The sequence below is a fragment of the Crotalus tigris genome, unplaced genomic scaffold, assembly GCF_016545835.1.
Source record: "Crotalus tigris isolate CLP2741 ecotype Arizona unplaced genomic scaffold, ASM1654583v1 scf7180000017722.570129, whole genome shotgun sequence".
Lineage (NCBI taxonomy): Eukaryota > Metazoa > Chordata > Lepidosauria > Squamata > Viperidae > Crotalus > Crotalus tigris.
Window position 1 is genome coordinate 121,289 of NW_024096591.1, and position 25,329 is coordinate 146,617.

Below are 25,329 nucleotides of genomic sequence, written 5' to 3' on the forward strand. Positions count from 1 at the left end.
GATCAAATACATTTATTACAACCAACAAAGTTTCATAAATTATACTAGAGATACAATTAAGGGCATAGCTGAACAATTGGATGCTACAAGTCGAATGGCCTGAGAGAACTGATTAGCATTAGACATGTTGTTAACAGAGAAAGGTGGTGTTTGTGTAATGGTAGGAGAAAAAGGATGCTGTACTTATATTCCTAATAATACAGCCCCAGATGTAACTATCACTAAGGCTTTGTAGGGACTAACCACTTTATCAGAAGAATTGGCTGCCAACTCTGGAGTAGACACTTCATTCACCAGAATATTAGAATCATAGTTTGGAAAATGGAAAAATATACTGGTTCCACTTATCCAACCGACTCAGCCCATATAGTTAATAGTTCAGAAACCCAGAAACTTCGTATGCACCAAGAAACTCCGGCAAAGTTTGGCATCAGCTAAATCAAGGGTCTTCAAACTTGACCCTTTTATGACTTGTGGACTTCAACTCCCAGAATTCCTCAGCCAGGCACGTTGCCTGAGGAATTCTGGGAGTTGAAGTCCACAAGTCATAAAAGGGCCAAGTTTTAAGACCCCTGGGCTAAATGTATCAAAGAACAGACTTTATCCATAGACTTGCAAGAGGGGGAAAGCATTTTCATCACAGAGATATCAAACCTCCAAATCCTAGACAAGATCTTTCCTCTCTGGACACGCCCAGGACAGCGCCCCAACCGTCGCCCAGGCTACCGGAGTCGGCCGCTCCGCCTGCTCGGCTTACTCCTCCTCGGTGGAAAGGGAGGTCACGTGTCGGGGGCGTGGACTGAAGTGACGACCTCTTCGGTCACATGATAGTGGCGCGGGCCGGAGTTATACGGTTGCTTGGGGCGGGGGGCCCAAGGAGTGTGGCTGACAATGGTAAGTGAGCTGCTGCCCGGTTAAGGAAGCGGGGGAATATTAAGGCTATTGGGGCGCGCCGCGTTGGAACTGACGGTTGGAATGGTGAATGGTGGGTTGTGAATGGTGCCAGTGCTGCTGCTTTCCCCTTGGCCCCCTTTCCCATCCTTCTGAACGGGCCGGGCCTCGGGCGCTCTTGAGGCTGTAAGAAAGGCTGGTCGTTCCCATGGAGACGGGGTTCCCCCTCCGTTTCTTCTTCGGCCGTTGTTGACTCCGCCCCCGCCGAGGGCCGTTTCTCGGCGCGCGGGGGCGGCCACTCGAGTTCGCCCCCCTCGTCCCTCCACGCGCACATTCCGCCTTCCTCGGTGACGTCGAAATCAATCCCGCGCGCGCGCGCGCACTCGGTGTGACGGGTGTGGGGAAGCCCTTCGGCCCGGCGCGTGTCTTATCTAGTCGCGACCCGCGAGAGCAAAGGAGCGGAGAACGTGTGGAGGAAAACCTCGCGGGGATGGCAGCGTCCCGTTGCATCGTGGTGGCTCCTTTGGATCTGGAGTGCTGCACCTTCCAACTTCGCCCTTAAGTGTCCTTGGGTGGTTACCGAAGGCGACCAGATCGGGGCTGCAAAAATCCGAAGGACCGCTAAATGGCGGCCAAGAATTACGTTCTGCTGCTTTTTGGTGCTGTCTAGTGTTTCTCCCGGGCTTTAGTCGTGCTGGCGTGTGCTTAGGAAGCACACCCAAGCTGCAAAATGAAGTATGGGGAACCTCTCTTGCTGGGGTTGTTCTTTTGACAGGTAGGATAATGCCATTTTTGATTAATTATTAAAAAGCCAAAGCTATGCTGGGAATCCTGAAAGGAAGACTCACTTTTCTTATGCAGCCATTACTGAACTGCTTGCCGTCTTTTTATCCTGATGTGTACCTAAACCGGGGGTCTTCAAACTTGGCCCTTTTATGACTTATGGATTTCAACTCCCAACCTGGCTGAGGAATTCTGGGAGTTGAAGTCCACAAGTCATAAAAGCGCCAAGTTTGAAGACCCCTGACCTAAACTTTATTTCAGTAGTGAGCCTGAAGAGCAGCAATGGGCTTGATTTAACAGTCCAGCTTGGGGAATATAAGTTATGGAAGCTGATAAGTACAGAAAATGAACTCATCGTAATATGTTCACTGATACCTGCGGAGTTTATTGCTCTCTATGCTTGGCTGGAAAAAGAATATAAAAGTTATTGACAAAGTTTGAGTAGTTCGTTGCATTTTTTCTAAAATACACAGTTGAATGACATTGCTGTTTATTTTACGTTTTAAACTCTGCCTTTTTGTGAGGGGAAAGTAAATATCTATTCAATGATTGCTCCAAGGAAAAGCATTGTTAGAAAGTTATGTTGGTGCATTCCTTTCCATATGTTGAATAACAGTGGGCACTGGCTGCATATTTAGGATGGTAAGATGTTGCAACAATATCTCAAGTTTTAAATTAACTGATTTCGTTATTCTTTAAAAAGGACATGAAATGTACAAAATATATATTTATTAAACAGAAAATAACAGCTTTCATGAGGCGAATGACCCTCTTAGAATTCTTGTACTCATGTTTCCCCCCCCCCCCAGTGGGGAGATATAGGTCTACTATATCTAGGCTAAAAAAATATGGACAATCTTGGATGATAACAGAGAGCAGCAGAAAGCAAACTCTAGTAGTTGTCTGCTTTTTTGCTGTCCAGATATGGTACCATATCAAGCTATGATCACTGTATTTATCATTTAAAATATATGGAGTATAAGGGGGAGTCAGTTGCAGATTTGCAGCTCATTCCCCACAGTCATTAAGCTGTGGTGATCACATTGTGTGATCATGTTTAAATACTTCATTTACATGATATGTCTCTGGAATGAACCATGGCTAAATTGGTTTCTCGGTGATGCTGAACTAGCTGGCTCAGCAAATTAAAAAGAGCCTTGGTTTGATAAAGAGCAACCATTTTGGTCCATATTATTGTCATCATCATTGTTTAGCTGTTGGCTATTACTTCTTTTTTCAACAAATGTTTTAAAAAATATCCGATGGAATATCTGATGGCGGATGAATGGTGGAGAGGCTTGACTACTCCACCCTTTTCACGTGATAGGAGGGAGTTATGGAAGGGGGAGACTAGTGGCTGAAATATTCCCATTTTGTAGGGTCTCCAAAGTCTGCAGGATCCTATCTGGGTCAGTCACCGGGACCAAAAGTTTTGTTTTCTGAGCTTTTGGACTCATGCTGGAGCCCATCCTCAGGGAACTTCTCTCTAGCCCTCCTTAGTCTGTTTCTATGCCACAAGCTAAGAAAAAAAATATTCTAGATGAAGATGATACAGCAAGACCAAGTTATAGTAAAATTTGCAAACATTTCTCCTCCTTAAGTTAGAATTGCCTGGAAAACCATCTGTCCATGATTTTGAGCAAAATAAATTATACAGTAGCTGAAAGGTGTTCATGGAAAAGTGGGAAGAAGAAAATATATTTGAAGTTATAAATTTGGGTCCTCACTGTGCCATTCTTAGATCCAAAATGCCTAGTAATATTTCCCTCAGTGCCTGCTAGGTTTCCTGATTTATTTATTTTTTTTGAGTTTTAAGCACCAGCTTCAGAATAGAGGCATTTCTAGCAATGCCTCTACTCTCACAGAAAATAAATGGTAGATAGTTGTAGCTCAGTGCTGTTTTCTCATTTTGTCTCTCATAGTTGAGGTCTACCTGTGATGACAATTACAGGCCTCTCTCGTCTTTTTAAGTGGGAGAACTTGCACAATTGGTGGCTGACTAAATACTTTTTTGCCCCACTGTACATCTTCATGAGCAAAATCCCCAGAACATTATTTGTCTAAAACTAAGAGATAAAGCTAAAAAACTAAAGTAAAAGTAGGTTAAGATAAAATAGAATAAGGTGACATCTATTTATATGTACATATTTTGCTTTGTTCAAAAGCTAGGCACAGTTACAGTATATTGAGGAATGGGAATTGGTCAGCTTAAATCTTGCCTTACTAGCAGAATAATAGAATTTGATAACATCTGGAAAGGTAAGCAGAATGTTTATGTTGAAAGTGTCAGTATATTTACCAGGTGAGGAAAAATATCTATATAAAAGCAATAGTAGAGGTAAGTCCTTGACTTACATCCATATTTTAGATTACTGTCTAAGTCGGTGAGATGTCATGTGACTGCACCTACTTGTAAAGCAATCCTGATATTTCCTATTGCAGTCATTAACTGAGAATCATGGGTCATTAACTGAGCACTCACCCCAATCCATGCCATTCTGGGCTCAGCCCCTCCAGCCCTGAACCTCAGGTAAGGGACTGCCTCCAACGTCCCCCCATTCACCTGTCTCTCCCATCTATGCCCTTTTGGCCCCTGCCTTCAGGGCAGCAATCAGCAAGTGCCAGCAAACATTCATTTGCCCAATTACTCCCCTCCCCAGCTGTATGTGGCTTCCCAGCCTGAGTCAACCAACTGCCAGCAGGCATTCATTTCTCCCAGTTCTCTGCACTGACCTTTGACCTCTTGCTGTCTCCTTTTCAGACCTGGTTTCTCCAGCAAATGTTTCCTACAGTACTGGACCTTTGTAAAGCTGTGCTGTCTTCAGAATGCCTTTGGAAAGATGGCTGTTTTCAAAGAGAATGCTGCTTTACAAAGACTCAGAAAGTCATGTGTACTGTAAGAACACTCACTGGAGAAGCTGGATCCAAAGAGGACACAACAAAAGGTGAAAGGTCTGTGAAAGGAACTGGGGAAAAAGGCAACTGGGTAAATGAATGCTTGCTGGGGGGAGCAAACAAACACGTGCTGGTGCTGGCTGGACTGGTCTGGGAGTAAATGAATGCTTGCTGGCATATGCTGCGCTAGACTAGGAAGCCAGGTGTGGCTGAAGAGAAAAGGCAACTGGGTGAATTAATACTTCCTAGGGCAGGGGTGTCAAACTGACAGCCCGTGGGCCAGTTGCATCATACGGCAGCTGCGCCCACCCCAGCTCTGTGAATGCAAAAAAAGTCACAATATATGGTGACATGTCACATGATGTGGCGAGTTTGACACCCTTGTCCTAGGGCAGGAGTAGGCAACCTTGGCTCTTTTATGACTTGTGGATTTCAATATCCAGAATTCCTGAACCAGCCATGCTGACTCAAAAATTCTGGGAGTTGAAGTCCACAAGTCATAAAAGAGCCAAGATTGCCTACCCCTGTCCATGGTATGGCAAGCAGCCCCAGAGCTGCATGATTTTGTTTGCTCCTTGCAAAGCAGAGCAGCAGCTAGCTAAAAAGGGTATATAGATGAGACAGAGGTAGGCGGGTGAGGAAAGTTGAGGTTGTAAGTGTGTGCAGGTTGCCAAGCTCCCAAATTTTAATCACAGAATCATGAAGATGTTACAATGGCTGTAACTTGGACAGGAGTTGTCCATTTTTTCCGGCACTGTTATCACCTCAGCAGGTGCTGAATGAATGGCTGTAAGTCAAGGATTACCTGTACAGTAGAACATGGGCAATACATTTTATGGCACCATTTTATTTGTGCTTTGGTTTGGAAGGGTGCTCTCCTGCAAAGAAAGCGTTAAGTTGGCAGACAGCATAGAGAATGATAAAAGAGACTGATAGGAAGTAACAACTTCATTAGCCTGTATCTCATAAGAAAGTGTATTGTAACTGGTTGAATCCATTATGGTGGCCATTTCATAAAAACAGTGTCCAACTAGCCCAGACTCTTATAGGCAGAATCTCTGAGGAGGGGTTTGTAATATATTCTTATATGTTAATTTAGGCTTAATTTAGGGTCTAATGTAGTTCAAATACCACATAACATATTTTTCTTAAAGAATCATGCATCTAGTATATTAATTTAATTTACTGTAATTTGTATTACATTCCTATACATATTTAAATCCTAGAAATAAAATGTTTAAAAAATTGATTTAAAGTGATACAGAGTATAACAGAATAGTGTAGAGGGAGTCTGTTATAAAAACTAGGTTTCTACTGTAGCAAGATATTTACTATTTACTTTTTACAGTGAATTTAGCAGTATTCTTGTCCTAATAGCTTGCTGTAAGAGTTTCTTTCTATTATGAATGTATATATTTTTTTAATTTTTATGTTGAATAATTACTTCCAAAGCTTCCAGTATTTTTGTCTATACTATTGTACTAGATAAAGTTCCTACTTCATACATTTAAATAAGTATTACTTTTTTTGCAGAGTTTTCTTGGAAATTTGTTTGGTCCCATATGTGAGATTGATGTTGTTCTGAATGATGCTGAATCACGAAAAACAGCTGAAATCAAAACAGAAGATAACAAAATAGAAAAACATTACTTGTTCTATGATGGAGAATCAGTTTCAGGAAAGGTAAATTGTATCCTTTGTACCCTCAGAATGGCCCATAATAGAACATATAAGCAGAAGCACATGTTAATATGGCTATAATGTGATTTAAAGTTTCAGTGGCTGGTTAATTATGTTTTATTTGCTTTCTGAGTAAACCTAGAATATATTATCATTTTTATATGTTAACAAATGGTTTCATTATGAAAGCTGTCCCCTTAGAAATATATCTGATTTCAGAGTTTGGTCAGGTGTAATGTTCATTTTATGTGAAGGAAGGAAAAACTAACAAAAAGCATTTTATCTATATCTTTAAGCTTCTCTACCCAAAATCTAGGCTAAAACAATCCTCCCCCCAGATTGACCAGCCAGGATCTGTCATAAATAACACCACAAATGCACCATGCAAGTTTATTTAGGCGGGGAGGGGGGGGGAAACTGCTTGCATAAGCTCGGTGGAAGTCGACAGGCGAAAGGATTGTGTGGCTGTTTTCTGTCCCCACTCCATTCCTGCTTCGTAAATCCGAGAGGAATTTAGCTGACACCCCTCCCCTTCCAGACCCATAAGCTCCGCCTCCCCCAAGCTACTCTCACCGGCAGTGAGAGGTAAACGCTGAAAAGCCTGCATGAAGAAGCACTGAGAAGTGCCTCGAATGGACGCAGATGCTTAGGTTTGTTTTCATTATATAAAAAAAACCACCCTACAACTCTTTTCCCCCCTTCCCCATTACATGGGCCATCCCTTTCTACTTCCTTTGAATGAATTAATCAGGGGATGGCCACTACCAATCCGCAGTTCTGGAGGGGTGGGCAAGGAATTGGGATGCAAAAGGGAGGGAAGAAGAGAGGAGATGGTTTGCAATGTAGCATTATAGAATGGGGATTAAACCTCCAGGAAATCTTACTGTCACGACAGCCAGATAATGCCTATTGTACTCCCAGTATAGAGGCTGGAAAGAGATATCTTTAGTTGATCGGCTGGTTTTAATAATAACCCTAGGACTCTTTTTGAGTGAGAGAGAGGGGGGGGGGGAAGAGAAAACTTGCTGAGTAAGACGACCCTCGACTTTTGCGAAGATTTTAAGTGTTTAGAAAGTCGTCTTATACGCCGGAATATACGGTACTGACTGAAGACCAAGAGATTGTACTTCTAATCCGTGAAAACTTACTGGGCAACTTTGAGCCAGTCATTTCCCTAGGCAGAAGACAATGGAAAACAACTTCTGAAAATATTGCGAAGAAAATTGCATGAACATACCCTGTGTAGAAATTTAATAAATAGTTGTTAGGAGTCGACTGACTTGAAGGCATACACATAAGAAGTTCTACAAATAAAATCAAAAATTGGGTATAAATTGTTCCTATTGCAGCTACGTCCTTGTATAGTGATTTATGAAACTGTACAGAGGTACAGGAGCACTACATTAATATTTTGGGTTTTTTTCTTCAGGTAAACATAGTCTTTAAACAACATGGAAAGAGGTTAGAGCATCAAGGAATACGAATTGAATTCGTAGGGCAAATTGGTGAGTTATAGACCTGGCACTGTGCAGCCAATGAAGCAGTTTCAAATAAGCTGAATATGTCTTTGAAGTCAATAGTACAATACTTGAGAAGAATTAAACGTTTCCTCTACTGTTTTATCAAGCTGCTGTCCTAAAAAAATGTAGATTTTACAGCTGGGTTGTGCAAAATATTCAAAAGAGAAGTTGCAGGAGTGTTAAAGCAGTCTCCTCTGCCTTGGCACATGAATAAAGATAGCCAAAGGCAATGTCCAAACCTGTTGTACGAGCCTTGCAAAAGGCATGTGATTCAAAGAGAGGTTCTTTTATGTTCCCACATGTTGCAGAATGTTTTGCACAACATATTGGTTATTAAGTTGGTCCCAAAACTGGTACAGTAAGTAAAGATGATATAATAGATTGAAAGAAAGAGAGTAGAAAAAGGAGAGTAGAAGAAAGTCCTGTTGCACAAGAGGAAATTGGCTTGCCTAATACTGAATTTAGCCGCCTATGTTTTATCAGCAAACATTTTTCTAAAGGATAGTTCCATGCTTATATTATGAGAAATGTGAAACTGAGAGGAGGAAGTCCTACTAAACTTTGATTGTTAAATATGCAATATAAAATGTTTGTTAAATTGGTTATGCTGATATTAAAATTGTTGTTGTTGTTAGTTGCGAAGTCGTGTCCGACCCATCGCAACCCCATAGACAACGTTCCTCCAGGCCTTCCTGTCCTCTACCATCTTCTGGAGTCCATATTAAAATACATCAGGATATTTAAGCAACATCATTAACAATTCTAGAATTCCAGTGGAATATAAGATCTTTGTATTACTATTGAACTATTGAATTAAATGTTGTTTGTAAATATTAAATTTATTTTTTAGGTTCTTTCTTCCGTCTTCACTTTAAAAAAATAACAACACTTATATCTTCTTTGCCAGTTGCTCACAACAACCCAAATAATAAATTATTAATAAAACTATTGCATTGTCTTCAGAAATGTTTCTGTTATGTATTTTCTGACTGTATTCCTTAATTTTGTAGAACTTTTCAATGACAAGAGCAATACTCATGAATTTGTAAACTTAGTGAAAGAGCTGGCCTTACCTGGTGAATTAACACAAAGTAGAAGCTATGACTTTGAATTTATGCAAGTTGAGAAACCATATGAATCCTACATTGGTGCCAATGTTAGATTGAGGTATGAAATTTTTATATAACTAGTTATAGCGCTCTAATTTAGCTGAACTGGAATGTCAGTATGTATACATTTTAAAATTCGATAGATTGAATCAAATGTGTTCTGCTTGTAGAAACATTTGATCAAAAGAGGTTTCCATAAAAATTATAAAAATCCCTTAATACTGTAAAGTTTAAGAAATAGAAGCATTCAAAAGTTAAAACAAGATGGATTCAAAATATATTCTTTCTATAGATGTGCGCATACATTTTGTAGCATAAAACTGAACACCTTCCATTTTACTTTTGGGAAATAAAACAATTCTTATTAACTACCATGGTTGTGAAATTAGTAGATAAACTGAATTGATTCTCATACATTTCAAACTATAGTGCAATTTATGAGCCTAAAAACAGCCTATTGATGATTTTAATACAGATGGCTATTTCTGCAGTAGCCGATATTGAAGAAGCGCATGTGAGTTTTATAATATTCTGTTATGCAGTCTCCAATAAAGTCATTCTTTTATAGGTATTTCCTTAAAGTGACGATAGTAAGAAGATTGTCAGATTTGATCAAAGAATACGATCTTATTGTTCACCAGCTTGCAACATATCCAGATGTTAACAACTCTATTAAAATGGAAGTTGGCATTGAAGATTGTCTACATATAGAATTTGAATATAATAAATCCAAGTATGTCTGATTTAAATAAAGTACAAACATGAAATTGAAAAAAATCAGCCAGCCAAGAACAGTTCAAGGCACATGGGAATGATTAGCAATTGATTGCTAATTGTTGTATTTAGGGAAAACTGCCAATCTTTTTTCTTATGGTGATCAAGTTCAGAAGGATTCATCTTTATTTTGAAACAGTGTTTATGTAGCTTTTCTTTTTTCCTTACATATAAAATTGTTTACTCATATAGAAAATAGTAGTGGTGAGATTTGAAATGATAGATTGGACTTCATAATTTTGCATAATCCTGAGTGTTTAAAGCATCCCCAGAACAGCAAATAAAACCTTATAATGCTGTAAAGAATAAATTGGAATAATAGATTTCTCTTATGAAGCAAATTACCGGTAGTTATTTGCAGAAAATATTAAAATATTGCACAAGACTGAGTTTGGAAGAATATACATGAATATACAATCTCAAGATTTTGCCATTCTTTAGCTATACATCAGTATGTTAGCTGGTTGGGGATACTCTTAAATGTTATGTTGCTGCTAGCATAATCAAGCAATGGCTATAGCTAGGAGTATTTTTATTTAAGCTGGTCTTCTAATTGCATATCTGACTTCACCAAATATGGGCAGAGTACATGTCTGTGGGATTATTTTGCCCATGGGCATATGGGACAAATTTTGAAAATGTTAGCAGCTGGAATTTTGACTGTGGCTAGGTATTTTTAGCTATTGTCTGTTTTTGAGAATAGACTAGAATAAAAACTTTATTGTCACTTTAAATGTACACTAATCAGCATACATTACAATGAAATCAGCTCAATTCAAATGCTAGTAATATTCTATTCTAAGGTCCTAACAGTATTCAAGAAAACATGTTTGAATGATTCAATGTAATACTCCCTCCCTACTCTTAGATTGTGGGAAATCCTTCTTTGTGCCAACCACCAATGAAAAAATTAACTGTTAGTTGTTAGTTGTTAATCATCTCAACAGTTGTGTTCCAACCTTTGGTCTCTCAGTCCAAGTTCATACAGAGATGCATAAGAGTCTAACTTTTTACAAATCTCTTTCTTTTAAGGTATCACTTAAAGGATGTGATTGTTGGAAAAATCTACTTCCTCTTAGTAAGAATAAAAATTCAACATATGGAATTACAGCTGATAAAAAAAGAAATAACTGGAATTGGTAAGATGAAGAAAAAATAGTTCGTTGTTAATCATTTAGGTCTTGCCTTTTCTATTAGGCTCTTGTTTTTTTAAAATAATATTTGAATATAATTTGTTTGCATGAATGCCATTTAGTAAATTATGAAAATTTACTGTAACTTTAAACTTAAATTAGTTTTGCAGATAACATTCTTCTTCCAAGGGTCCTCCTCTGAAGTAGTTTTTAAAGCATTACCCTTAAATTGTCATATGTAATTTCATTTTGTCTTTTAATTGCCTTATGAAAGACTTTTATACAATGGCTTAAAATATAGAAGAATCTCAAAAAAGCATAGCATAAGAGTTTTTGATAATAGAGATGATTCAGAACAATAACAAATTATAGTAAATATTCAGAAGCTAGAATCACATTTGTTTGCTTTGGCAAATTGATGTGCAGAAATAACAAGCACATCTTTGGGGCATATTCAATTATCTTGATGGTTGGTTTTAGTACTACAGGAGTACAAAAACCTTGCTTAATGTAAAAATTAAAATTCTGTGACATTTAGAACCATTTTTCAAATGTTTGTGTAATTAAATAATGTACAGTTGTAAAGTTACAAGATACAGTTAAAGCATACTTCATATTGGATTTTATCCTACTGAAATAATTGCAGTTACAAATAGAAAATTGAGAAAAAGCTAAACTAAACATCATGCTACTTATTTGTACTTTTATATAACCCTCTAGGACCCAGTACAACAACAGAAACGGAAACTATAGCAAAATATGAAATAATGGATGGTGCACCAGTTAAAGGTGAGTGGGTGCATTTAGTTATCTGTAATCCAGAATAGTTAGGATATATTTGTATCAGCTGAGATTTTTAAGTACACCTGCAATTATAAACAATCTTGCTGTATTGAAAAATAACTGAGCTCTTAATTTAGGAATTCCTTCCTATACGACTTGTCTTTACTTCTTTGATGAAGCAAGTAAGATGAGAAAACATTACCGTACTTATTTTTATATGTCAAGTAAAATAAGGTCAAATGTGTTCTTTTATTATGATAAACTAAATATGCAATGAGAATTTATTAGACTAAAAAACTTTTTAGCTCAACATCTTGTTTCCTACAGTGACAGTCAGATGTCAGAATAAGAGGAGTGTCAGGGGTGTCAAACTTGCAACGCTACGTGACATGTTGCAACGTCTCATGATTTTTTTGCTGGCAATGATGCATCTGGCCCATGGGCCGGCAGTTTGACATCCCTGCTCTACAAAGCTGTGATTCCCCAAAAAATGACATGCAGGGGGTTATCTTAAAATTCCAAAAAGAAACTTCCACAAAGCCATTTGTGCCCTTCAGGCAATTAACTCAGGTAGCTTTATTGAAAAATGGCTTGTAAAAAAATTGTAAACTATGAATTTGCAAATCATTCAGTATTAAACTTTGCAATCAATTTATTTTAAAAAACAATTTTTTTTTAATTTAAGGTGAATCTATTCCCATAAGACTCTTTTTGGCTGGCTATGATCCTACTCCCACAATGAGAGATGTAAACAAAAAATTTTCTGTAAGATACTTCTTGAACCTGGTGCTCGTAGATGAAGAAGACAGACGATACTTCAAGCAGCAGGTATAAGGTTTTGTAACTGGAATACTTTAATGAAATTAATGCGTTTATGATAGCTTTCAGATATGGTAGTTTTTTACAGCCAAAAAATCATATGGAAGTGTATGTTTTAAAATTAACACTGACATCACAAACCTTTTGGCTTTTCTCAGAGAAATTGATATAATTAAACAAGCTATATCCACTGAACATAAATTTTTCAGTATTAAACTATATGCTTATGAATGTTTGTTTAGATAGTACTTAATGACTATTCCATTTCAACAAATCCTGATCTTAATACAGTCTTAAAACACCTCATTATCACAGTTGGATTCAGGTAGCCCTTGCCTAATTATGCTAATTGGGACTGGAATTTCTGTCACTAAGTGAAGTGGTCATTTAGGCAAAACATATGACCGCACCAGTTAGCAACAGCAGTTCTATGATTGCTGGTTGCAGCTGTCAGGCCAGAACTGCACTATTGTTAGACAAGAACCTCGCACTTCTGCTGCCCTGTCGTGCCACCTCCACTTTAACTCCCTCCCATCTTTCTCCCTCCCCACTTGCCTGACATCTCTGCTCTTTTACCATCCTGCATCTACTTTTGCCTATCCCCACCCTCAGCTGCAGAAGGAAGAAGATGGTGAGGAGAGTGGGGAATGGCAAGAATAAGTGGCAGTAAGTGCAGGACAACCAAAAGGACAGAGATTGAGAGGAAGACAGGCAAGTGGAGGAAGTTGAAGTACATGCTGTTGTTGTAAATGCGGAAGGCCACCAAATGTCCAAATTTTAATCACAGGACCCCAGGGGTACTGCATCAGCTGTAACTTTGAGGACCAGCCATAATTACCATTTGATTAGTGCCATTGTAAATTTGAATGGTCACTCAACAAATGGTCATTAAACAAGGACTCCCTGTACTGTGTCCTTTATTCTGTTGTATAAAGGACAATAAAAATGGTGCAGCTAAATAAAATATGCTGTACTTCATCAGAACAGAACTAGATTCAAAGAAGGGGCTTGATTGGATAGTTTCCAGTGCAGCTACTTAGTCTGTAACCATACCAGTGTATTAATCCGGTATTTTCTTGCATCCTGAAATAGGAAATCATTCTCTGGAGAAAAGCTCCTGAGAAACTGAGGAAACAAAGAACCAACTTCCATCAGCGGTTTGAAAGTCCAGAGCCACAGGCATCTGCAGAACAGCCTGAAATATGAACTGGATCTATGGGATGAAAAACTGGTATATCGGTAGATCAGCAAATTAAAAGTGGCAACAGCCTGTAGGAAAGAAAGGCCAAACACCCATTACAACAGTCTTCCTCATCTTACAGTGCTGCATTTCCACGCTACTAAAGCATTCTTCAAGTAAATATTCAGTTCTGTACATAAATTTAAAGTAAGTGCTTTCTGAAACACTGGAACTTTCTTAAGCTATTTTATACTGCACATTTTATTTTTATCTGGTGTGATGCAGTCAGAGCTGCATAAAGCTTAAAGAAGTCTAGTTATGTGTTTCCATGCATGTAGTATGGTGCATCTAAATTTTGCTTTCATTGATGGTAAACTAAAGCATTTCCTCTTTCTATATCCAACTACATATCATACATATTTCCTCAATGTCTGCTGTCTGTAACATTGGAGACTTAATAAAAAAAATTGTCTTAAAATGACAAATTCAGGTTTTATAATGATACTGTTGTCTTTACCCCAGGGAAGTAGATAATATATATAAAATACAATGTATTTGGAATAGATCTGAGAGCATATTACCGTTTTCAGAATTTTTTGAGGAATGTGTACAAACAAACTTCTTTCAGAATTAGCTTTTCAAGACAAGTGGCTGCATTCTTTTTTCTTCCCCTTAGCATACTCATTCCAATGACTCTATGATCAGATTCCAATTCACTTCAAGATTTATATGAACTGGGCTAAAATACAGAATTCTCTCATTAAACCCCAGTTTGGTTAAGGGTGCATGTATATGATAAAACGTTTTAAGATAATTTTTACTAATTTACACTCTTGAATACTGGATCATTTGCACAAAATTTTATTTTTGCATCAAATACATACTTTTCACTGTCCACCCCAAATGTAGAATATCATATTCCTTTTCCATGCTGAGCTTCTGTGATGAAATGTGGGCTTGTACAAAAATATATAGAGGAAAAAACATTAGCTTTTCCGAAAATGGTATTCTTGTGCAGCAAAAGATTGATTTATTTTTTATAATTCATTCTGGAATATAGTATCTCTGGGCAAATCTTGTTAGCCTCCATTTGTCCACAATTAACTAATTTTCAGAACCACACTGCCTGTCTAGCACCCTATGTTGAATAGAAGGCTACTCACATTTACAATTCACTTGGCCTATTTATCAAAAACGTTTCTAAACTTCAGTGCAAGTATTGTTGGTTATCTTACTGTGTGAAGTAAGCAAAATTACTAAATTATATTTAGAAAAGAATTGTTTTATTACTGTGGCACCTTGATAAAGCCAAGAATACTCTGCGTGCTGGGACATTTCTCTTATTCTTAAAGCCTGTGATAGAGAGAGCTTGATTCCCTCATGTAAGTGCCTATTCAGAATTTCAAAAGAAAAAAGCCAAATATTTTCATGGACACTTGCATGTTGCAATCTAGAAACTATCCCAAGAAATTTTGAAAATGAATTGTATTTAACCAGCCTCAAGTTGTGCAACAATGTATAATAGACATAATAAATTGCTATTTGAATTATTAAAAATAACTGTATTCTCACTAAACTCTCTTTGATTACCTTATGTCCAGTGTCTTGTGAAGTAAATCTGACTCCTCTAATTAGCAGCATAGAATGTTTACTGACTTGCATGTTTTAAATGGTACCTAATCATGGGATAAAGAAAATTATATTTTCATCTCCAAAATTCAATAATTTCTCCATTATAAGTCCTTAGGTTAATGATTCTCAATGGATGTTAAGCTTTTGTTTATAAATATCTTCATGTCTTTTGAATGGTAAAAATTACAGATGTAAATCTTCTAAAACTCCAAAGAAACATAATATACTTTGTAATACCAATCCATTTATTGCAGACAGTCTCAGTTATTCAAGCAGTTTCAGTGGTCTTTTTTCCCCAGTGTGTATGTATTCTACCATGCAATTGCATTATTTTATGCAGGGGTGATTTAAAAAATGCCCCCCCCCCTTATTGTTAAATTAAGTTCAGGGCAGCATTAGTCAGCATTGTTAATGATGAGGGATGCTATGTGTTACTGTTTATCTGAGGGGGCCACAGGTTCTACACCAGTGCTATGATGAGAGCATTTGAGGAACACTGATTTAGGTTAATTTTCAAATGTATAAATCAAACATACTGAAAGCCTAATGCTGTAGATTTGGGAAAAAAATTATTACTGATTAGTTTAGCAGCATGAGAATTAGCAACAATGATCACTTAGATGTCAGCTGTTTGTTCTGATATCAAAACAGGACCCAGAGTGAGAATATTTAAATAGGAAAGAATGGTGGTGGGCTTTGATAAACAACAAATATTTTTAGCTTCTTTATTGGGTGGTTTGGCTCTGGGTTTATCAAAGAATTAAAATGGGAGTCATAGCCATGCGTTTGGAGCACCACTAACTTTTTAATATCCACCCTTGGGAATAATTTTTTTTTGCCTTAAAAAAAAAAAGATAGAGCTTTGAAAAGGGAGAAGTGGTTTATGAGGGAAACAGACTTCTCGTTATCCTGTACTTTAGGTTGGGCATAAAGTTCTTGTGATAGGAAAAATCTTTGTATAAACTGGGAACACACTTGGTTGCCTTGATTGTTTAAATAAAGAATGTGGAAAAGTCAGTGGGGAGCCAACTTATCAAAGTGGCAGAGCACTAGGCTAGAAACAAACTGACTTTGACAAATCATTTGTCAATAAAATTGCAGGGACTAATCAATATTACCTCAAAGGTACACACCAATACACAAGCCTCAGGTCTGAGAATTTCTATATTAATACAAGGAAAGTAATACTATCTTTAGAAATTTTACTTCTTTACTCTGAAATGTTAGCAGTAACAAAGGTGTCAGGCAAGAATTATTTAAGAGCAGAGGTGTGTTGATTTCTGATCTTGCTGGAGTCTTTCCTTCCTGTTTTATATATTAAGCAATATGGAGGTCTTCATATTGTTTATTCTCCAGCATAGGAGATGGAGAATCCACCAATGGGTTAGCTCTGTCTTCCTGCCCATTAGACTAAGTCACTCAAACTTGGCACGCCCATCCTGGACCAGGACACACCCAGTCTCGACTTAGTCTCCAGCCCAGACAGACATAACAAGCTTGGCTCCCAGCTTAGCTGCAGGTTGTATAGAACTATTCCATTTGTGGATTCTCCCTTGATCTCCATGGTCATTTCAACAGCGCTGGGATTAGTGCTGCTTCAGCTTGATTGCTGGAGTCTAGGGTTTCTTCCCAGACCTTGGTAAGAGCGGAGGCTTCCGCTCTTCCACTCTCTCACACCATTGTGGCGCTGGGATAAGCGCTACAGCCGGGAACCCCCTCAACTCCCCTGGGTCATTGCAGAGGCCCCAGTTGGTTCCCTTTGCAGCCACATTGTTGGCAGCTGCATGGCGAGCCGCTGCCAATCAGCCTTACCTCGTGGGCTTGTGGCTCTCCCCTTTCTCTTTTTAGCCCTGCGTTCTCACGCCTCTAAGGCGTCGCGCAGCGTTCGCCTGGAGCCTTCTTGAAGGTGTCCTTCACAGCCCGATCGGCGTGGCCACCATTTTGGAAACCGTGTGGCCTGCCGTCGCCGCTGTTCTCAGTTGCTCTCAGGCTCTCTACTTCCCTCTTACCTGGCAATAGACGGGCGACCATCTGGATTGCATCTAGATCATTCTTCTGTCCCGTTTCTCTCCAGTCCCGGTCTAGCGGGAGTGGTGGTGGCAGCGGCCACCGTTTTGGACTGTCTGCATAACCAGGAGCCGATCTCTCCCCGAAGAAATAGGGCCTAGTGGCCAAACACTTGTCTTCCACTCCAAATGTTGAGTGTTCATCCCTTATAGTGACAGAGGCTTCTCTCCTAAGACAAAAAATACAAATACCTGTTAAGAGAGGCTTCTCATAAACATGATAGGACACTGGGTGTTTTACCCAAGCACATCAGCCAATAGGCCTACAGATTATAAAACACAGGCCTCAACTGGTGCCTCATCTCCTCACCTGGCCATCATTCAGCAGGCTGCGTGTGTGCTGGCTGTCATCACGCATGTGATTTTGCCACCTCCGCAGATTCAACCGCCGCACAAATGTGCTGACACCAACCTTTGGCCTTGTCACCACTGAGCGCTCTACGAGCAAACTGGCTGTCATCACATACGCGATTTTGCCGTGGCTGTAGACACGACCGGACCTGTAATGGGCAACCACCAGTCAGGTAGCCAGGGGAGCAGGGTGGATCAAGCCTCTGTCTGTTCCATGTGTACTAATCTAATCCGCCAGGTGATCCACTGTCATAATTTGTACTTGGCTCCATAGGCCCGAGTTCCCTCTCAGCACTACCTGAGATATCTCACCTTATGATGGAGGATACTATGGTGCCCCAACCTCAAGACACTGCCTCTTCATCCGTTAGTCAAAATAGGCATAAGTCCTCTAAACAGGAGGCAGCTGGCAAGATCAAGGCCAAGGCGAAAACCATTTTGGGAAGGAAACCTTCCAAACTGGTGGAAAAGCAGGCTAGCAGGAGGCACCAGGCTTTGGAGAGGGAATTTTCCAAAGCGCAGAGGCAGGCCAGGGCAGAGACAGAGCAGACAGAGGCCTTGGTCTTTGACCTCCCCCTGGGGCCCTCCACCTCTGTTCAGGGAGCCTGGTCCTTGGAGGGGATTCCCACACACCACCCCTCTTCTGGGGAGGATCACGATCCAAACATCTGCCAGGCATCATCGGCGCCATGGGCCCCACAGTCGGGCCCAGAGACCATTATCACTCCAACAGCTGCTGGGCTCAGGATAGCTGAGCCTCCAGGAGCTCTTTCCATTGAACACCTTCAAGCTCTAATCTCAAAGGCAGTTGATCAGGCCAGGCTTTTGCCACCAGGTCTTATCATATGTCTAGACCCAAGTCGGTTGCATCCATGCCCCCATCATATCTTCTCCAGTCGGAAGTACCCGAGTACCATGGTTCTCCCTCACCACCCCGATCCTCTCATAGTAGGGCCTCATCTCCTGCGGAGCACGACCAAACTGACATTCCGTGGTCGAAGGAGGAAGACCCAACCCCCCGCCATTTGGGGGTCTCTTTAACCCGGCCTTCTTACCACTGCTTTGCAATGCTAGCATTACCACTAACATAGGTCCTGATTGCATTCCTCAGCCAGGTCCACCAACCAGTTCAGATCCAAATCCGGTGTTTTCTGAGCCCGTTGTGACTCAGCACCATGTTCCCTTTCCACCTCTATTCTTGAACGCCATTTGGAAGCAATGGGCTTCACCTGGCACCTTCCCTTCCCTGGGAGGAACGGACAGGAAACTGTTCAGCGCAGTACCAGACTTGGCTGACGCTCTTGAGGTGCCAACAGTGGATGAACCCTTGACCCCTCTCTTGACTTCATCTGCGGTGTCAGGGGATCTGGCCGAGGCATTGAAGGCTGAAGACAAGAGATGGGAATTGACCTTCGGCAGAACTCACCAGGCAGCGTGGGCGGTAAGAGCAGCCACTTGCACATCTTTCTTTGCCAGGACCTCTCTCCTCTGGCTCTGTCAACTCCAATCCAGGATCCCTCAGAAGGAGGTACGCATCCACCAAGGACTGAGCAAATTAGTTGCAGCATCAGAGTACGTCTTTGATGTATCACTGCATGCAGCCAGATTTTCTTCCAGGACCATAGTCTCCAATGTTACAGCACAACGACTACTGTAGCTCAAGCATTGGCAGGCTGACGCCAAATCTAAGTGGTGTTTGGCTATGGCCCCTTATCAGGGTGGTCAGCTGTTTGTGGTTCCCAAGGCCTCGGGAGGATGGAGGGCGATTCTCGACCTCAAAGGTCTGAATTCACATATTGCATACAGGAAATTCAAGATGCAAACGCTCCAGTCCATCTTGGGCAGCGTAAGGAAGGGAGACTTCCTGACGTCCATAGACCTCACGGAAACGTATCTCTACATCTCCACCCTCCCCAACCAACAGCACTTTCTCAGGTTCTGTTATATGGGCCATCATTTCCAGTACAAAGCCCTGCCGTTCGGCCTTTCACCAGCTCCAAGGGTGTTTGCCAAAATCCTGGCAGTGCTCACCGCACACTTGAGCCTGGTATCAATGCTGCAAATATTGTATATTCTTGCTTTTGACAATATGCAGAATTGTCTGGTAATTATGGGGTTAATACAGAGCAGAAGGGGGGTTGGGGGTAAAGCCCGAGAAAGAAAGAGGAAGAAAACATTTGACCTTCACACTAATTGGATAATGTGAGATATGACGGCTAATTTAGGGAGGGAACATGCTGTTAATTTAACTGCTCAGAGGAAGAGAACTTAGATCTTAGCATCCCTCCGTTGTGCCTGTGCCGACATTTTGTAACAATAAAAGACTTTTAGGAAAATAATGCCTGGAAGTTCTTTTAAATGTTTCATTAGCCGGAACCATAACAACTGGTACCGGTACTTGTTCAATTCTATCTGGACGACATTCTCATCCAGTCACCCTCCCTTTCGGCTGCCCAGTTGGATCTGGTGTTATCAATCAACACCCTCCAAGACCACGGGTTCTCAGTGAACTTTCAAAAGAGCCAGACGGTTCCCTTGACCCGCCTCCTCTACCTAGGGGCAGTCATAGACACAGACCAATGCCAGGTCTACCTGTCTCCGAGCCCTGGTCCGCAAGGTCCACAGGGAGCGCGTGGTGACACTGGCAATGCTTTCCCAGTTACTAGGAAAGATGATATCCTGCATCGCAATTGTGCCTTGGGCCAGACTGCACTCCAGGAACTTCCAATGGTTCTTGCTCCCATTTCAAAGATTAGGCACCAGCTCCTCCAACCAAAGGGTAAGGGTTTCTGCCCAGACCCTAAGTTCCCTTCAGTGGTGGTCCTCCCCAGCGGTAGCCAGAGGGTCATTCTTCAAGGAACCCGTTTGGCTCACCCTTACAACAGACTTCAATCTGTTCGGCTGGGGAGCGCACCTTCAGTCGCAGTTGGCTCAGGGCCAGTGGTCCAGGTTAGACCTGAGGCACAACATCAATTGGTTGGAGCTCAGAGCCATACACCTGGCTCTCTGCCACTTCCGCAACAGGGTTGCAAGGCAACACGTGCTAGTCCTCACAGACGTGGTGGCAAAAGCCCACGTGAACCGGCAAGTAGGTACCCGGTCCAGGTCCCTCATGGCTGAGGCCCACTTGTTGGGCTCCTGGGCAGAGACCAACCTTTCTTCCCTTAGGGCCGAGCACATCTCGGGGGAGGCAAATCGACAGGCGGACTTTTTAAGCAGGGTGACCGTGGATCATTCTGAATGGCGCCTGCACCCAGATCTCTTCGCAGAGATATCGGAGAGTTTTGGCCGACCGGTTCTGGACTTGTTCGCTTCTCCAGCGAACTCCCATCACCTGAGATTCTTCTCTTGGTTCCCGTCTCTGGGGGTGGAGAGAGCAGATGCTCTCCGGAGTCCATGGCCACAAGGCCTACTTTACGTGTTTCCTCCTCTCCCTCTGATCCCAGCAGCTATCTGCAAGATACTGCAAGAGCGGGCGGAGGTGATATTCACGGCCCTGCACTGGCTGCGGAGGCCATGGTTCACTGACCTCGTGAATCTCTCCAGTTCTCCACCATGGAGGATTCCTCCAAGTCACATCAAACTCAGCCAGAGAGTTCTGCAACATCCAGAACCCCAGTGGCTTCAGTTAACCGCCTGGCACTTGAACGCCGGATCCTATCTCGGGAATCCTATTCGCCAGGAGTCATTTCCATGATTCAGGCCTCCCAACGGTCGGCGACAAATCGCATCTATGATTCCACATGGAAGAATTTCTGCTATTGGTGCAAAAGACACCACCTGACTATCTCGGATTTGACTATTCCAAGAATCTTGGACTATTTACTGGAGGGCCTCGATAAGGGCTTGGCGCCTAATACCATATTTAGACAGGTGGCGGCTCTATTCACTCTACTTATCTGTGACAACTCAGCGCCATTGGTTCAACATCCGTTGATTACGCTCCTTTATCAGGGTGCCACCAAAACCAAGCCCCCAGTGGCCCATAGATATCCCTCTTGGGAGTTGCTGCGGGTCCTACAGGCCCTCACCAAACCACCCTTTGAGCCTATCAGAACCTGTGTCCTGCGGTCCTTGTCCCTCAAGGTCACCTTCCTAGTTGCAATCACATTAGCAGGCGGATTTCTGAGCTGGTAGCGCTTTCTATTAGGGATGACCTATGCATTTTTCATTGGGACCAGGTGGTCCTTTGTTTGGACCCTACCTTTATTCCCAAGGTCAACACCCTGTTTCATAGGGCTCAGGAAATCGTACTGCCAGATTTTTGCCCTGATCCGTCTCATGACTTGGAATGGCAATGGCATGCACTCGACGTCTGCAGGGCATTACGCTACTATATCAAGTAAATGGCGGCCTTCCACAAGTCTGAAGCCCTCTTCGTTTCCTTCCACAATTCCTCTCTGGGGCAGAAGGTGTCTGCCTCGACCATAGGCAGGTGGATCAGTGCCTGCATTGTGGGGGCGTATCAGTCGCATTCCCTGGCTGTTCCAAGTCATGTTACAGTGCATTCAACTCACAGTGCAGTGACCTCTGCGGCATGGGCCACACAGGCTTCCATCAAGGACATTTGTAGGGCAGCGACGTGGTCTTCGCCTTCCCCATTTGTGAGGCATTATAAACTGGACAGGTTTGCCTCCACGGACACCTTGTTTGGATGGAGGATCCTCCAACAGGTGTTGCCTAGGAACAAGATACCGGCCCTGACTGCTTCCCTCTCATAGGGACAGTGAGGTTTTGGTATATCTCATTGGTGGATTCTCCATCTATCATTGTCTTACCTGAACGCTTTTTCTCAGCATCGAGATGGAGAATCCGCTCCCACCCCTTAGGGTCCGGACTGTCGTCATTAGCTTTCGCCCTTGAGACTGGGTGTGTCCTGGTCCAGGATGGGCGTGGCAAGTTTGACTTAGTCTAATGGGCAGGAAGACAGAGCTAACCCATTGGTGGATTCTCCATCTCCATGCTGAGAAAAAGCGTTCAGGAAAGACAACACCCCATTTATAAAACTGGTCTTATTGTTTGAAGCATAATTAGTTTTTGAGATGGCAATGTTTGCTTAATACAAAAATTACCAGGTGAAAGTTGAGAATTAAGTGGCCTTAAGAAATTCTAATATTATGGAGGCAATTGGATTACACATCAGCTTATATCTTTTGATGACCTGGTGAATTGTTACTTAAAGTGAGATTAGGGCAGAGTAATGTATGATTATTTCTATTTCACATTAATTCATTCAGACTACTGCATAGATTATATTTTTTCCAAAGCAGAGCACAGTTTAAGGTTAGGGTTCTGCGCAATGCTCCTTGTGTTATGGGTATATTTATCCACCGATGGATCAAACAATAGAAATGACTGTGGACTTCTTCGTGACCCTTAGCTGCAGGACAGATAAGACACACCTTCTTTGAAACTTTGTCCAATCTCCAACCCACAACTGAGGCAGTTTAATTAACCTTAAGTATTTTGAGTTACAGTATAAGGCAAAGCTCCTCAACCTTTTGGGCACCAGGCACCAGTTCTGTGGAGAGAGGTTTTTCCATGGACCGGAGGGTGCGTGATTTTGTGTGCTGCCTGCATCTCACAGATAGGACTTTGCTTGTTTGTGCGGACCGGTTGCTGGCATTCCGCGGCCCTATACTGGTCCACGGACTGGGAGTTGGGGATCCCTGGTATAAGGTACTGTTTTCCTTCTTCTGATGTAGTGCAGTTAACACGCTTTCATAAATTGTAATAACATGGTTGGATATTGGAATATACACAGCTTGTATGGCTGTTTCATACTGTCACAGGTACTTGGCACAGACACCAAATCAACACTCCCAAACCACTTAAAACCTTTATGTATATGAGCTCTTTATAAACATGGTACTCTTTTGACCACTTCTGAGCTTGGTTCTACAAACTGTTGCTTGATCTGTTGTATGAGGTGTAATACAGATTTTTTGCTTTTCTGCTGGCAATGATTCCCATGGCCACATTTTTTTTTTACTTTTTACAATAATGTTCCTGTTCCTGAGAACTTGTGCATCAGTACTGTACTTGCCACTTTGACTGATCACTATGCCTGAAACCAGTACCATGAAATTGTACTCCTGTGGCAACTTGTGATTTTACGTTGTTCCTGATAGAGAGACATCATTTTTTTGAGGTACTTTAGCTTTGGCCTAGTTATGGTAGCCAATCACAACTGTATATCTGTGCCACTTCTAGGTGTTACCAGCCACAAGTTCAGAACTGGACTTATTAGCATTTACACCACTAGTTGTGGGTGGAGTTAATTTGCTTCCTTGGTACTGAGATTTTGGACTCCTTCCTTCTTCCTAGTAGCCTGTAGCTAGGAAAGCAGCCTACAAAGTGTTGATGGGAAGTTCTTAAAAAACAACAGACACAACTGCATTGCTGGGAATCTGGGGTGAAGCAAAGATATGCAATTCAACTACTATAATACCAATATTTTCCAAATAAAGCTAAGAGAAATTCTCACTGGATGGACACCAGTCTAGATCAAAGATGGTACTTTTAGAGTATAAGCACGTTCCGGGTCATAATTTGAAATGCTCTAATTGCTGATGTGCCATATTCTGTCAGGTTGGTTTCCTTACCAGCTGTAATTGTTACCTGTGAAAATATTTGCTCTCATGACAAAAAGTATCAGAAAAATGCAGCACGATCTATCTTCAATAGAAAGTGCCTAAATTTGTTTTGAAGGAAAGCATTCCTTTTGTTTGATTCATAAGTGAGAGAAATCAAAGTGGCTCAATATACTACAGTCAATGCAACTTAGTCTCTTAGTCTCTCATCCTTAGTAGATGTGGATGAGTTTGCCACCAATAAGGTTTGTAGTGTAGCAAAGAATTTGAACTTGAAAGGAGGGGAGGGTAAATTACTTGTGAATGCCAAAAGCAGCTGTTTCTATGGCCAAGCTGCCCCTTCTCCATCCAACACCTAGAGAGAACAAAGATAGGGAGTTCTGTGTGGAAAAAGCTTGGAAAGAGCCAGAATAGTATAGGGTTAGGATACTGGACTAGACCTTTATTTCAGAGTGGCTGCTGTGGGGAGTATACTACATCTGCCACCCAGAACTCCAGGAGGAAAAATCAGGTATAAATCAAATGAGTAAGGGCTTCCGGTTAGATGTTGCGGTGTTATGGCCGCAGGAAGACAGGGCTCCATCTTCCGCGTTCGATTTCGCCCCGCTCGGGACCCTAAAAAGTTGCCCCGGAGAGGCGACAAAGAAGGAGGGAAACTTTGTCGATCATGGAGGGGCAGCGGTCCCTCCGTTTGATCTGAAGAAGCCCTCCAAACCAGTGGGGGAAAGACTGGCTACACTTCTGTGGCCAGTCAGAAGCTGCTGACAACCAAAGAAAATAAGCACTAAGGAGCAACTCTTGAGCAACATGGATGGAACTGGGTGAGACTATATCCTCTCTTTATGATTTTAAGACTTTTTCCTGGAAAAAAACGCCCAAAGCAAAGAATCCCCCCTCTCTCCCGATGAGAGAGGGAAGGGGAATTTCCGCCCCATTCTCTCAAGAAAAGAAAAGTGGTGAACTAAATGCTTGGGGGAAAACAGAAAATTACAAGATTAATTTGGAACTGATACAGATATATAGCTTTGAAATTTGGGGACTAAAAGTATTTTTGAGACTTTTTTTTTAGAAAAGAGACTTGAAAAGTTTGTAAGATAAGTTTGGATTTAAAAAGCTAGAA

At 41.5% G+C, this 25,329-nt stretch overlaps 1 protein-coding gene and 1 long non-coding RNA gene across 2 annotated transcripts; one reads left to right on the plus strand and one right to left on the minus strand.

The window, feature by feature from the left end:
- Window positions 1–746: 746 nt before the first annotated feature.
- Window positions 747–15,138, plus strand: VPS26A (VPS26, retromer complex component A). The gene is made up of 9 exons (XM_039338866.1): window positions 747–894; window positions 6,103–6,252; window positions 7,679–7,754; window positions 8,780–8,936; window positions 9,447–9,611; window positions 10,685–10,791; window positions 11,506–11,574; window positions 12,254–12,396; window positions 13,480–15,138. The coding sequence occupies exons 1-9, from the start codon at window positions 892–894 to the stop codon at window positions 13,591–13,593; spliced, it is 984 nt and encodes a 327-aa protein (XP_039194800.1). The 5' UTR covers window positions 747–891; the 3' UTR covers window positions 13,594–15,138.
- Window positions 13,832–19,787, minus strand: LOC120306163. Its single transcript, XR_005556184.1, has 2 exons — window positions 17,209–19,787; window positions 13,832–15,243 (listed from the first exon to the last, which is right to left on the minus strand). It is a non-coding gene; the product is annotated as an uncharacterized LOC120306163 (long non-coding RNA).
- Window positions 19,788–25,329: the final 5,542 nt, after the last annotated feature.

What these genes read in the sequence shown, in the direction of transcription:
- VPS26A (XM_039338866.1), top strand. An exon ending in AAAAGAAATAACTGGAATTG is followed by an intron (nt 10,792 to 11,505) that starts GTAAGATGAAGA and finishes ATAACCCTCTAG; the next exon opens with GACCCAGTACAACAACAGAA. An exon ending in GACGATACTTCAAGCAGCAG is followed by an intron (nt 12,397 to 13,479) that starts GTATAAGGTTTT and finishes ATCCTGAAATAG; the next exon opens with GAAATCATTCTCTGGAGAAA.